The sequence below is a fragment of the Salvia miltiorrhiza genome, chromosome 1 (genome assembly GCF_028751815.1).
Source record: "Salvia miltiorrhiza cultivar Shanhuang (shh) chromosome 1, IMPLAD_Smil_shh, whole genome shotgun sequence".
In the NCBI taxonomy this organism is placed as follows: Eukaryota; Viridiplantae; Streptophyta; class Magnoliopsida; order Lamiales; family Lamiaceae; genus Salvia; species Salvia miltiorrhiza.
The window spans coordinates 54068553-54082968 of NC_080387.1; the positions used below are offsets into that span (position 1 = coordinate 54068553).

General features: G+C 35.1%; 2 protein-coding genes across 2 annotated transcripts; one reads left to right on the forward strand and one right to left on the reverse strand.

Moving 5' to 3' along the window:
• Window positions 1–822: 822 nt before the first annotated feature.
• LOC130994609 (UDP-rhamnose/UDP-galactose transporter 5-like) lies at window positions 823–3141 on the forward strand. Its single transcript, XM_057919668.1, has 6 exons — window positions 823–918; window positions 1401–1536; window positions 1787–1963; window positions 2053–2261; window positions 2386–2547; window positions 2627–3141. Exons 2-6 carry the CDS (start codon window positions 1407–1409, stop codon window positions 2957–2959), a joined length of 1011 nt encoding a protein of 336 aa, XP_057775651.1. The 5' UTR covers window positions 823–918; window positions 1401–1406; the 3' UTR covers window positions 2960–3141.
• Window positions 3142–3964: 823 nt separating this feature from the next.
• LOC131010054 (uncharacterized) lies at window positions 3965–4438 on the reverse strand. The gene has a single exon (XM_057937450.1). The coding sequence runs from the start codon at window positions 4436–4438 to the stop codon at window positions 3965–3967; it is 474 nt and encodes a 157-aa protein (XP_057793433.1).
• Between the last annotated feature and the right edge of the window lie 9978 nt (window positions 4439–14416).

The window sequence follows — 14416 nt, forward strand, 5'->3', positions numbered from 1 at the left end:
CAAAAAACCACAATAACACTTTTTCTAGCTGCAAAGAATTTGGAATATCTCATGTTGTCCAATTATAAATTGCATTATATTTTTTGAAAAATGCAAAAAATTAGGACACAGAAGTTAAAAGAATATTTTATAAAAAAAAACATTAAAAAACTAGAGATACAAAACAGATTAAACCGAAAAAGTTACACCAATATTTTATGCAAAAATCAAAATCACTACAAGTCTACAATTATGAGTAATGTAGTTTGCAGTTAGCTCATCTGTTCGCTGTGATCATCACACCAAAAACAAAAACATTCCATCTTTTTTGCAGAGTGATTCTTGAGAAATTCTTCCCCTAATCAAATCCCCGACTCCTAGACAAGGCCGGCACTCACGACCCATGTTAGAATAATAGTAGAGAGAGAAAGAGAGAGAGAGAGACGACTAGTTGACAAGACGGCTGGAATTCTGCATCACAGAGTCCACGTTTTTTCCATAATATCTCCACTGATTTCATATAAATACAGCTCATTCATCAACCCAAATTCAACTCTTATTTGGATTTATTGCACCCCCACATAATCGTACCAATCTGCAAGAACTCCCAATCATATGCACAACTGAAGTAAGTTCCCAAATTATTGTTGCATCCTTGTTTCTGGTTTCCGAGTTTTGAGATGAAGATCAAATTTTGACTTTTTGACTTGAAATATGGATTTAGCATATTTCATGAGGAGGGTTACAATTTAGTGATTGTGCGTGTGTGTGTGTGTTTTCCCAAGAACTGATTTTTCCACTGTTTTATTGTTGATTGAATCGAAATCGAGGTTAATTTTTTAGAAATTGTGTTGCTTGGACAGGTGCAGGGGAAAGGAGCAAATGCTTTATAACTTCTGTAATACCTTATCTGCCTAGATTTCAAGAACATTATCGTGGGCAAGTATTTATTCCAATTTTCCCCCCTTTAAATTTACAGTGTAATCTATTTTTAGTCGAAAAATGATGAATTTGGGTTGATGTATTGATGTTTGAATGCTTGAATTCCACACAAAAAAGGTGATGATTTGAATGCTACATTGACTCTTTCATGGTTGTGGGGAATTGGCAGTATCAGTGACAAAATTAAATCTCAGAGAAGTTGAGCTTTGAAGACTGAATTATGGAGATTTCATGGCTTGTTGGAGAAATACCAATTTGATTGAGTAACTTCATTTTATAACCAATGCATGTGTTTCAGTGTGTCCTTTGTTTTCTGATAGAATTTTGCCTCAACAACACTAAAATGGCTTGGTTCATTTCACTTTCCTTGTTTAGTTGGCCTAGATTGGAACGAGCTCGAGTTAGATAAACCCTAGAAAACTATCATAAATCCCTTTCCTTCAATCTGATTTTATGGAAGTTTTGTTTTCTTGAAGCAGAAGAGAATGTCTCCGAAAGGCAAGGAGGAAAACAAGGTGACTCTTGATTTGGCAGCATGGTTGTTCAACATTGTCACCTCGGTTGGAATCATCATTGTCAACAAAACTTTGATGGCTTCCTACGGTTTCACTTTTGGTATGTCGACTATGTCTATCCCCCACAACATATCCTCGAAAGCTTAAAGGCCCGTATCTATAATTATGATTTTTGCGTGTGTACGTTTCCTCAATATCTTGTTTGTTCCTCATTATTAGCATACTTGTCTAATATAAGAAGTCTCTAATGGTCTAGTTTAACCAACTCGACTATTTTAGTGTGACATTCTTTAGCAAATCGTGTAACATTTGCTGAAAAACTCTGCTTGTTATGTTTTATGCTTTCGCAGCTACAACTTTGACTGGCCTGCATTTTGCTGCCACGACCATGATGACTCTCATCCTCAAACGGCATGGATACATCCAGAGCTCGACTCTGCCAGTGTCGGATCTTGTGAAGTTTGTTTTGTTTGCGAATTTTTCTATCGTTGGGATGAATGTGAGCTTGATGTGGAACTCAGTGGGATTCTATCAGTCTAGTAGATTTTTTTTCTTGCCATTTCGATAGTATATTGATATGTATTCCTGATCTCGTATTTTGGCTTCCATTATTTGCTCTATCAGATCGCGAAGTTGAGCATGATCCCAGTGTCGTGCCTCCTCGAAGTGGTGCTGGACAGAGTGAGATACTCGAGGGACACCAAGCTGAGCATCTTAGTCGTTCTGTTAGGCGTGGCGATCTGCACAGTCAACGACGTGAGTGTCAATGCTAAGGGGTTCGTTGCTGCTCTGATAGCCGTTTGGAGCACTTCTCTGCAGCAGTATGTAAGTCCAAGTTTGTTTCCATTCAACTTAGTTATGAAAAAAAAACTTTGAAATCAAATCCATCTAATTGGATAAGAATATAAGATGTGTGATTAATTTCTGATGTTTCTGTTGAGCATTGCAGTTTGTTCATTATCTTCAACGGAAGCACTCCATCGGCTCGTTCAACTTATTAGGCCACACGGCACCACCTCAAGCCGCATCGTTGCTGCTGGTCGGGCCGTTGATGGATTACTGGCTGACGAGCAAGAGGGTGGATGCGTATCACTACACCATGTCATCGGTGGTGAGCATATTAACAAGAAAATACGCGATAATCCAAAGTCTTTATCGCGTTACACACAATGACCCTCTCTCTTTTACAGATGTTTGTTGGGATATCTTGTGCCATTGCTATAGGAACCAATCTAAGCCAGTTCATCTGCATAGGAAGATTCACAGCGGTCTCGTTTCAAGTGCTCGGGCACATGAAAACCATCCTCGTGCTAACGTTAGGGTTTCTCTTCTTCGGGAAAGAGGGGCTCAACCTACATGTGGTTGTTGGGATGGTGGTGGCAGTGGTCGGGATGGTCTGGTACGGTCATGCCTCTTCTCAACCGGGTGGGAAGGAGCGCGTCTCCTCTCCCTCGTCTAGCAGCAAACTAGACGAGGAAGAGGTCGTGCTGGTGAAGTCCAACGAGCCGGAGGAGGAGGTGTAGCCATGGCAGAGAAGCTTCTGTGAGCTGAATTTTGGCACTAGTCTGTAGAGGTATAGAATTATACAATCTATCTTGTTATAAAACATATATATACAATAGAGTTTGTCATTCTTGATTTAGATTCACTTGAATTTTATTTAAATTGATTTCCAGTCTTTCTGTGAGATGAGATTGTTTCTGCATCTTCAGCTTCAACTCTTTGCCTATGCCCAGAATTTGCATATCTACAAAGTCGTTGAATGATAAAAAGAAAATCGAAAAATTTCTTAAAATTTTCCATGCCTAATCTTGAGTTATGTAATTAAATGCAGTTATATGAAAGATGCATTTTATTTTATATCCAGCTTACGCCAGACTAAAATAGTGTATGAGAGGATAATTCGGATTATTTAATTGTGTCTTGATTGTGGTGTAAATAAATTGAAAAATTGTGACTAAAGTACAGTATAATTTCAAGGTTGCTCATTTGATGGAAGGGACATTTTCCTATAATTTATAGTCACATGAATTTGGTGAAAAGTATTTTTGAAATTTTGTTTTATGAATTGAAGGATGATTATTAATTAACTCAAATTTGAACTGATAAATTATCATCTAAGTGAATATTGAAGCACATTTTTAACATATTTGAATTATCCATCAAGAGTCAAATAATTTTAACCAAATACTATATGATTACTTCGGATTATTTTACCTTTGTCAATCAAACCAAATAGGCAAATACGAGAGGGATATATAGAGGGAGATGTCAATATGTAGGTCAAATAATAATAATAATTTTTTTCTGAAGGCACCAGAGGTACCAAAAAACAAATCAAGAATACAGAGAGGAAAACAGAGAACAACAAAAAGGAAGAAGGAAAGAAAATTCGATGTAGGAACGGCTTCAATCCTCAAAATTGACGGCTGAGAACCATGATCTAAAATCTTAAGAGGATGACTTCTGGTTGTAAGCCTGCAACCAACGCCAAATCCTTGATTTAATCTCTGCAACCAATTTTTCTTTTACCCAACTTCCTTGGTCAAATCTGCTATCATTCCTTCCATTCCAGATGCACCCATGCAACATAAATCCGAACTCCGGAAAGAAATTTTACGTCTTTCTTGCACCCAAGATTTGTGAAGGTTGAAAAGGTGGTCTTTCGCATTGGATGGTAGTGCCAACTGCTTGCCGAGCCAAAGGAGTACTTCGTACCAGATTTCAGTGGTCTTTTGGCAGGAAAAGAAGAGATGATTTGTGTCTTCGAGCTGCAGCTTACAGAGGGCGCAAACTGTCTCCGTGATCGGGACTGAAACCTGCCTCTTCAGAAGATTATCACACGTAGCCAATCTTCCATCCATGATCCTCCAAGCAGTTGTTTTTTGCCTTATGCGATGCCGGAGCGTTCCAAAAGATGGAGAATTCAAGTTTTTGCTTTGATGATCGCTTGCTCCGTTGCTAAGAGCTTTGTACGCCACTTTGACTGTGAAAATTCCCATCCGGCGTTGTTTTTCCACCTCCATCCATCTGATTTACCTGCGACCACTTTATAATTGTTGATGAAAGACATGAGATGAAGCACCTGGTCTTTCTCTCTATCCAATAGCTCGCGACTCCATTCGAAAGACCAACCCCAAACTCCCTCTTCTCAACCTCCCATGCTTCTAATTGAACCTCCCGGATTGTTACTAAGGCGAAAGAGTCTTGGGAACCGATCTCTCAACCTCGTCTCCCTAGCCCCAACAATGGTGCCAAAAGGATAAAGACTCCCCCTTGCCGATCTGTACTTCGATGTTTTCCTTGAACCATCTCCCACTCTTCCCCCAACTCAATCCTAGTACCTTTTTCCACCAGCACGGGCCCAATTCCCTTCCCCCTTCTATACTAAATCCTCCTTCATCCCAATCAATATCACCCTTAACTGCCCTAACCACTTGAGCCCAGAAGGACTCTTTCTCAGTAAGGTAGCGCCAGATCCACTTCGCCATTAAGGCCTTGTTGAACTTTTCCAAATCTTTGAAACCAAGCCCCCTTTCTCTCTGATCGGCACATAGCTTCTCCCACTTGACCAAATGGATTTTTTTTCTCCTCCATCCCCCCTCCCCCCCAGAGAAAGTTGCACATCACCGCTCGAATTTCGGACAAAGCACTCTTGGGTAGGATAGAGTAGGACAATTGATAGATCGGAATCGAGATCAGAACAGATCGGAGCAGCGTTACCCTCCCAGCAAAAGAAATCTTTCGATTTTTCCACTTGTTGATTTTTCTCTTTATTTTCTCGACAAGATACTTCCAGTCCGCCACCCGGGATAAACGCGTGCCAATCTTAATCCCAAGGTAGTTGGTTGGCAGGTCGCCAACCCGACAGTTAAGTTGCTCCGCCATATCTTTCACGATGGATCTTGCGATCCCCATCCCAAAGATGATGCTTTTGTCGAAGTTGACCTTTAGGCCCGAAAGCAGCTCCAAGAGTTTGAGTATGCTTTTAAAAGCCCAAGCATTTTCTTTCTTCTCCGAGGCCACGAACATCGTGTCGTCTGCATATTGCAAGTGGAAGATTTGAATACCTATTTTTTCAATTGTAGCCGGTTCCAGAAGATTCTTATGTATTGCTCTTTCGATTAGCAGATTCAGGCCTTCCGCCACGATCAGAAAAAGGAAATGCGACATGGGGTCGCCTTGTCTAAGACCTCTCTGAAGAAAAAACCCTCCTGATGGATTGCCATTAACCAAGACGTTGGCGGTAGCCGAGCTGAGGCAACCCGAAATTCATTGTTTCCATTTTGGGCTGAAGTTCGTCTTCTCTAACATGATATCTAAGAAAATTAAAGCCATCAGGCCCAGGGCTTTTACCACCATCACAATTCCATACCGCTGCCTTGATCTCTTCCTCGGTGAACTGAGAGTCGAGCCATTCTCTCATTTCCTGTGGAATTTTTTTCTGAATGAAATCTTCCAGGAGGTTTGGCCTTTCACAACTTCTGCCAGTAAATTGAGAAACAAAGTGAGCTCTGACTTCTCTTTTCACTTCAACAGGCTCGTCGACCCATCTCTCGTTCACTAGCAAGCCGAAAAATTTGTTCTTTAGCCTTTTTCCTTTGATCACCTTGTGGAAGAAACCACTATTTAAATCGCCATCCTTCAGCCAGCGGGTTCTTGCTTTTTGGGATAGAAGGCAATCTTTGTTCTTCATTTGAAGTATCAAATTGGCCGCGGTCTCATTCCTTTTCGCGACTTCTTCTTCATCCAAACCCAAAGTATCATCGATAACCTCCCATTTATGGATTTATGATTTCAGATTTTTGATATTCTCCTCGATCGATCCAAAATTTGATTTGTTCCAGCATTTGAGATCTTCCTTTAATCTTTTCAGTTTCTCCTTGAACACAAAACAGCTCCAACCTGAAATTCCACTCCTATGCCAAGATTCTTTTACCACCTTCTCAAAATCGGGGTGGCTTGTCCAAGCGTTGATGAATCGGAAGGGTTTCGGACCCCAATCCACCGCTTTTGTTTCCATCAGGATCGGACAGTGATCTGATACCGTTCTAAGTAATCCTCTCGCCTTTATGTGTGGCCAGATTGACAGCCACTTCTCGTTCACCAGAAACCTGTCCAATTTGGTCTTACATATATTGCCCCTGAGGCTGATACCACGTAAAATTCCTGCCTTGCAACCGAATCTCCTCCAACTCGTTTCCTCTAATGAAGTTATCAAAATTCTATATATCTCTGGGTGAAAAGAAAATTAAAGCCATGTTAGAGAAGATGAACTTCAGCCCAAAATGGAGATAATAATAATAATAATAATAATAATAATAATAATAATAATAATAATAATAATAATAATAATAATAATAATAATAATAATAATAATAATAATAATAATAATCATCGATAAACTTTTTTTTTTTATATAAAAGGTTATGAGATTAACAATCTTTATCAAACTAGTCATAAACATAACTCATAACCTTAAGTTTGGTAAACGACCTTTTATATACGAAGCTGCATTTATTTAGGTACCTATTACCAATATTTCATACTGTTATTAATCGTGCATATTTTGAAGTATAATTGGATGCATTGATTACGATAAGATGAATGCATGCACAATTTAATAAGAGAGGCATCCAGTCTAATCAATACCAGATGTATATATAGTACATCATGCCATTGCGTAATTGGTAAATGGGGCTTGGATTTAATTTCATGTCACAGACATATAAATGCAGATATCTACTGTACTCGATTTTTTCGTAGCAGGCAATTATTGTAACACTTGAAAATAATAAATAAAAATCAAAATTTATATATTTATTTTTTCCGAAAATGTGGGGGTGAGGTCCATGAATGGTAAGATTGAAGGGGTTAGGCATGGAACAATGATTTTGTTGAAGAAATGACAAGATGCTGGTGCAGAGACAGCTGCATTTGGAGCCCACTCTTTGTTTCCATGCTCCAACTAATTCTAGCTTTTGATCCTTCGGAATTGGGAATTTTAACCCTAATTTCCCAATTCGGGAACACAGGCGAAATCTCGGTGATGTGTGTTGATGAAACGACGTCGTTTTACTGTTGAAAAATTAGAGATGCGGTAAAATGTGTTGTTATCACTTAATACTATTAAGTGGACCATTAAAAAGCCCTACAACCAAAGAGAGCACGATAACGATTGCGATTTCTCTTAATCGTTGTTGGAAAAAATAATACTAATAATACAAGTAAAGTAATACCCCTCTCTCTCTCTTCTCAATATAATTTTGTGGGTCATTGATTTTCATTCTTAACTAGTTTTTTGTACTTTGGGCTATAGTGCTTTTGTACTTTGGGCTTTAGGCTCTAAAGAGAATGCCAATAGGAAATTTGTCCCACAATCATATACACAATACTAACACTAGTTTAATCACATGGGCTCACCCACTATGATTTATGATTCTATAATCATCATCGACTTATTAAATACAATCATTAAACAAATATACTAAAATAAAAACTTCTCTTAAAATATAAAATAAGTTTTCAATTAGATTTCTGATAGTGTGAGATTTTAGATTGATTGTAGGTGTTGATTTAATGTATCCTATAATTGATATTTATTTGTAGGGAAAAAAAATTTTACATGAGTTCGAATCCTGAAGGAAGCGAAAATTTTACTATTTTTTAATATCGTTATTCAACATTATATATTGTCTCATTCATCACCATATACTGGCTTATTCATTAGTCTCACATTTCATAGAAAAAGAGCCATCTCACTATACATAATCATATATATATATATGTGTGTGTGTGTGTGTGTGTGTGTGTGTTAGGTTCAATGGTGTATATATATATAAGATTAGGTTCAATGAAGAATTCTTTGTTGATCGTTTTCAAAAAAGTCAATAACTTTTCTGAATAAATCAAGAGATTGCATGAACAGACATATACGGATTAACAGACACATACGTATAAAACATGTCCCCTCCAAGCTTTGAACTAAGCGAAAATACTTGTTCAATAAGATATTGACGTATTCAGTAAAATTATTGGCGTATTTGAATCGATCAAAAATTCATTCTCCATTCTCTATTAATCTTTTTTCTCTATATGTATTATTGTCTCCCCAACCGTAATAATCCTTACCAACCTTTCGCCTCATTACCCACCACCCTCCAAACACTTTCCCTAATCTTAGCTAGGATCAATTTCAATATACAATATTTATGAGATGTAAAAAAGTAAAATTAATTGACTGGATTGGTTTCATGTTTAATTTTCAGTTGGAAGTGGCAATTATAATGGTCAACTAAAACTTGAATCCTTATCTTTATTTAATGAAACACGCTTAAATATAAGGAATGTCTACTTATATTGCATCAATAACATATAGTATATGATTTTTTTTAGAATACATATGAAAAAATGTTTGATAACGTTGAAATAGAAAATGATATGACATTCACATCAGTAGATGCTCACGTTGAATACAAAGAGTAATATTACTCTTAAATGTAATATTTACCTCATAAAGATTAAAAGATAAATCCGTACTCATTTCAATAATATATTGTTATATATATCAATGCTGTTAATCTTTTCGAAGAAAAAATATCAATGGCTGTTAATGCAAGCTTATACATGAAACTGAATTGCTCACTATTTTAGGAAACGTGGACTCCACATCATCATTGTATCTTTCCCTATACAAAACAGAAAAAAGAATAGGGAAAAAACAAAAGCTTTGTACTCCCTCCGTCCACGAAAAAGAGTCTGTTTCCCCTCTTTTTTTTGTCCACAAAAAAGAGTCCTGTTTCACTTTTTATACAATTACACCCCTTTATAGTTTTATGTATTTACTTCATTTGCCATTGAGGACCCACCCTCAATAATTAAAACTCTCTCCACTTAACTTGATTAAAAATCTCAATTAACAATAAAAATCCTCTCATGCTCTCCTTCTCTCCTTCTCTCCTTTACGCACACGACACTCACCACCTCTTCTCTCTCACCAATCTGCCATCGTGGTTCCTCCTCGGCGAGACTAAGATCTGACCTACACCCCTTCTTCCCCGTAACCTCTCCGGGAGCAGCTAGGTCGTCGTCGCCGCCTCACTGATTTCGCCGCCTCGCTCTCCCTGAGCTCGAAACCCTAAGACGCTGTCTCCCAAAATTCATCGTCTTCCTCTGAGCTCGAATCCCCGTCCACTGCCAGTGCTCCGACCGGTCGCGATTCTCTCAAAGCACCACGGGAACTCGCTCTTTGCCCTACCTCTCCGCCGTTGTACGCGACTCCGGCTCCACCTATGCTCGCCTGCGTGAGTAGCCTCAAGGCGAAGCTAGCGTGTCTCGATTTGGTTAGGGGAATTTCTTAAATTTGTTGAATTTTTTACTGGATTCGATTTGAATTTGTTCGAATTTGTTACTGAATTTATTTTTGAATTTGTTTTGAATTTGTTACTGGATTCGATTTTTAAATTTGTTCGAATTTTTCTCCCAAATTTCTGAATTTTCTTGTTGGAATTTCCTAAATATGTTGGTGGAATTTGATTTGTTGAATTTGTTATTGTAATTTCCTAAATTTGTTGGTGGAATTGATTTGTTGATTTTGTTTGAATTTGTCGTTAAAATTCATTTCTTGATGGAATCGAAATTGTTGTTGAATTTGTTTGCTCAAACTACTGCTTTAAATTTTGTTTGGAATCTGCCGAATTTCTTTACCCAGAAATTGGAAATCAGTGTGGAGTTTTAAATTGTTGGAAATGAAATGGATGCCTTGTTTAATATAGTTACAGGCAGCAGTACAGAGCTAGGAGGAGCTCCCCGTCGTCCCCCTGCTCATCACCAAATGTTGAGCTTGTGAAGATCACACAAGACATGAAGTCATTCAAGGCATACGACAAGCTGCGTCTGGAGGCGAACGAATGCACGCCACGTTGGTGTTAGAGCCAAGAGGGCAGCCGAAGCTGAGAAGGAAGACAAGAAGTAGGTACAAGTGAAGTGATTGTGAGTTTGTGATTCAGCAAACTGTTTAATCTGTTTTGCTTTGGGGCTGGACCGATTATCTTGATTTTGGTTGAAATTTTCTTAGTATTTTCAGCTCTTTGTATTGAATTATCTGAGACAGCAAATCTTTTTTATCGTTTTGTCATTGATGAACTTACTATATTTCAATAGTTACACTTTAATTTTGAAATTAATGTTTGATGTTTGATTCTTAAATGGTTGGAAATGAAATCTGAATTTGTATTGAGGTTTAAGAGCTTTAAAAGTCATACTACGAAGCACTACCCTATAATTTACTACTTCTCTCTCCACTTATATCTACTTTAACAACTTTCTTAAAAACCCGTGGCCGAACCCAAAATGGGACTCTTTTTCATGGACGGAGGGAGTATATAAGAAAAAGTAAGATAACAAGAAAAGAAAAAAATAAATAACTCGAGACTTCCTTCCACTTTTAAGATATTCAGTGCCTAATTATTCAAAAATGAATGTGAGGAGGTCATAAAAGTTTGGGGAACTTGAATGTTGATGTCTACTATGTGGGGTCCTAGATAAATTATACTAAGAAATTATTTAATTTTTTGGTGGGAGATAGTCATATCATGAAAAAGTGTTCAATTTCTTGAAAAGTAGTACTTGAGTAAACTTTTATTAACTTAATTATTGAATTTCATTAGGTATTAGAATTATCATATTTTTTATATTACTATTGAAGGAGGATTTGAAGAATGTAAAATTATTGATATTGTGGAAAAAGTATTGCTTTTGCTTACATATTTTTGTATATTTTCGCCATGTATCTAAGTATTTATGAATCATTATAATTATATATGGTTATTTTGAATTATCTACGAAGCTATTTTATTCTTTGCAAGAAATAAACTACTTAAAAACGTTAGGATTGTCAAAGTGTGAACTAATTTTGAAAAATGATGTGATGTTTGGAAATATAATGTTAAAATATCAAAAGAATAAGATCACACAATTTGTATACTCTAATATTATAAAAAGACCTTTGTCGAGAAAATCCAATTATTTACGCAAATTATTTAGTCATGATTTTAAAAAACTAATTATTTTTTTTTTTAAAGACTAGCCAACTTGCGAATTAATCAAGTTTGAATAGACCAAATAACTTGCCGTCACTAATGAATTACTCAATATTTCACTTTGGCCTAACATATACTTTCTTACAAGATACAAAAGTTAGCAAATTTTGTTAAAATAGTTCACAAATATAGTACTTTCTTGCAAGATACAAAAACTTGCAAAAAAAATACACTCTAAATTGACATCTTTAAAAAATTTAGCTAAAATAACATTTTTTTAAAAAAAGTTACCTGTTAATTAAGCTTGTTAATATGCGATAAATAATGCACTCGTGCTCTGTTATATTATCTGATAACACTCATTTTACTTTAATAAATAAATAAATAAATAAATGAAAAGACTAATTCTAAATTTCTAATTAATCACAGCTATGTTAATTAAAAGGAAATAGTGAAGTAATGAAGAAAAGAAAAAGGCTCAACGTGGAAAATGACAGCAGCCTCACACGGTCACACGTGCGACGCCTTTCCAAAGCTTGCGAAATGGCGACAACAGTGAGTACGTGAAATGACAATATTGTCCCTACAACGTTTTCACCCCAGGCAAAAACAGCTGACACTAAGAAATTGTTTCAGCAGAACAATCACACTTGATTTCAAATCGCATAAATAAATAGCCCCCCCATTTTCTCTGGATTTACAATATTGCCCTCCATTTTGTTTATTACCCTCCTCCCTCCATAAAAATTGTGATTTTTTTTAAGTATTTGGTGTTTCGATTTTAATACATATATCCTTATATTTTAATCTCATTCACACTTAATATTATAAAATAATTTATTTAACAAATTATTTAAAAATTATCTAATAAATCAACTTTGATAATTATTTTTCTTCATTTTATACATATCTTCAAATTATTTTATTGAGGTCGGTGCTCCACAATCACATCATGCATATTTAATATTTTTTAATAACTGTACATTTCATGATTATATAAATGAGTTATAAATTATTTTTATGTATTTTATATATTGATGCGGGAGTTATAATTATTTTTTAAGTATTTTGATATATTGCTGTGGGAGTTATAATTATCTTTACGTATTTTTTTAATAATAACCTTTATTTTGTATATTTTCTTTTACGTACTTTTTAGCGGGATATTTGATGTATGATGTTGATGTCCTTATATGCCTGCCTATTAATCGAGTGGGGTGCTTGTTATCAAAATATATCACTCCATTCGTTCAGTTACAAATAATTCACTTTTTATAATGGGATGTCTCAGAAGTTACAAATGCCCTCATTTGTTTTTTATACATATATTTTCTCTTTATATTTAATATTTAAACAATTTTCATCAACTCACCTTATCAACTTTCTACATATTTCTTAATCTCCGTACATTTGTAATGAAACGAATAGTGTAGTATTTAGTTAGAATTTCATCGATCACTTTGTAAGTTGAGTTTGTTACATATATAGGATTCTTCTTATATGTCCCACTTGTAGAATTTATGATTAGTTAACAAAGTACAATTAATTTATTACAATGCACCTCTTCATAAAACGAAAAAAGAAAAAAAAAATTAATGTATTACAATGGACAAACAAATTCGTAGGATGCTAGTTATTTATTCATCTATAATTAGAAATTAATGTTAATCTTAAAGCTCGTACGTATGGGTCTATTATAAAATAGAGTAAATATCATGAAAACCTCTTAAGTATAACCCACTTTATCAAAAATACCTTGAAACTTTTAAAATATTTTTTAAACCTTCAAACTATCAGATTTTTATCAAATATATCCTGCTTTATTTTCCGGTCACCAAAAACGTGATGTGGCTCGCCGGATGCCACAATGTAATTTATATTCTATTTTTTTAAATACAATAACAAAACGACGTTGTTACGTACCATGTCATTTAAAAAATCCACTCTGAAATTCAAAATTCATTCATATCGTGTTTGAAATTCACGCTAATAACCTAGAATTATGGATAAACACGATAGAATATGGTACGAAATGAAGTTGTTTTTCCATGTCATTTTAAAAATAGAATATAAATTACATTGTGGCGAGCCACATCACATTTTTGGTAACCGAAAAATAGATATAGGATATATTTGATAAAAACCTGATAGTTTGAGGGTTTAGAGAACATTTGAAAGTTTCAGGATTTTTTTGATAAAATGGGTATAGTTCAGGGGTTTTCATGATATTTACCCTATAAAATATATTGTTTTTACTATAATGTTTAAGTATACGTATATTGATTTAATGATAGAATAGTTCATATATAAACCATAGGATTTAGATTCGAATTTATCGTCCCACACTTTTGAATTACTTATTTCTTCTAAACAAAAAGAGTCTTTGTAGTGACCCGCTCTTTTATATATTTTAAATCTAGTAATGAGTGTTTATTTTTGGTCATCAGTGAATGAAAACGGTTTTTATCCTAATATGAATTCAGCTTATGATCCTGAATTTATATTGTTAAGCAGTTAATGATATTATTTCAGAGTTATAACTGACTTAGCAAAGTCACGTTATTTATTTAAGCAAGATGAAATTAGATTTTATCTTTATTCAAGTCGTGATTTATTTCTGACTCGTGAGTTAATTAAATCTGCGGATTTAATTTAAATATTAGAACAACAAACGAATTAAATCTACGGATTTAATTTAGATTCATTTTATAATTTATCGATTTAAGCGAGAAATCACATGTCGAAATACGAGATTTATTTAAATAAACAGTATCAAGCATATACGAGCACACGATCCATCTTACAGTTACAGAATCACCGAGACAGAGAAATACATCAATAATTCTCCTCTACATTTTTTTCCTTTCTTTTTCTTCTCTTTTCTTTCCATTAATTTTGTTCCCCACTCCATTTTACCACTAAATCTACTTTTGACTTTCA

Bases quoted from the DNA above. Each gene is read 5' to 3' on its own strand.
- LOC130994609 (XM_057919668.1), top strand. From the start codon at position 1,407: ATGTCTCCGAAAGGCAAGGAGGAAAACAAGGTGACTCTTGATTTGGCA. The intron at 1,964-2,052 runs TCTATCAGTCTA...TCCATTATTTGC, and splicing joins GATGTGGAACTCAGTGGGAT to TCTATCAGATCGCGAAGTTG. The intron at 2,548-2,626 runs GTGAGCATATTA...TCTCTTTTACAG, and splicing joins ACTACACCATGTCATCGGTG to ATGTTTGTTGGGATATCTTG.
- LOC131010054 (XM_057937450.1), bottom strand. From the start codon at position 4,438: ATGGGAATTTTCACAGTCAAAGTGGCGTACAAAGCTCTTAGCAACGGA.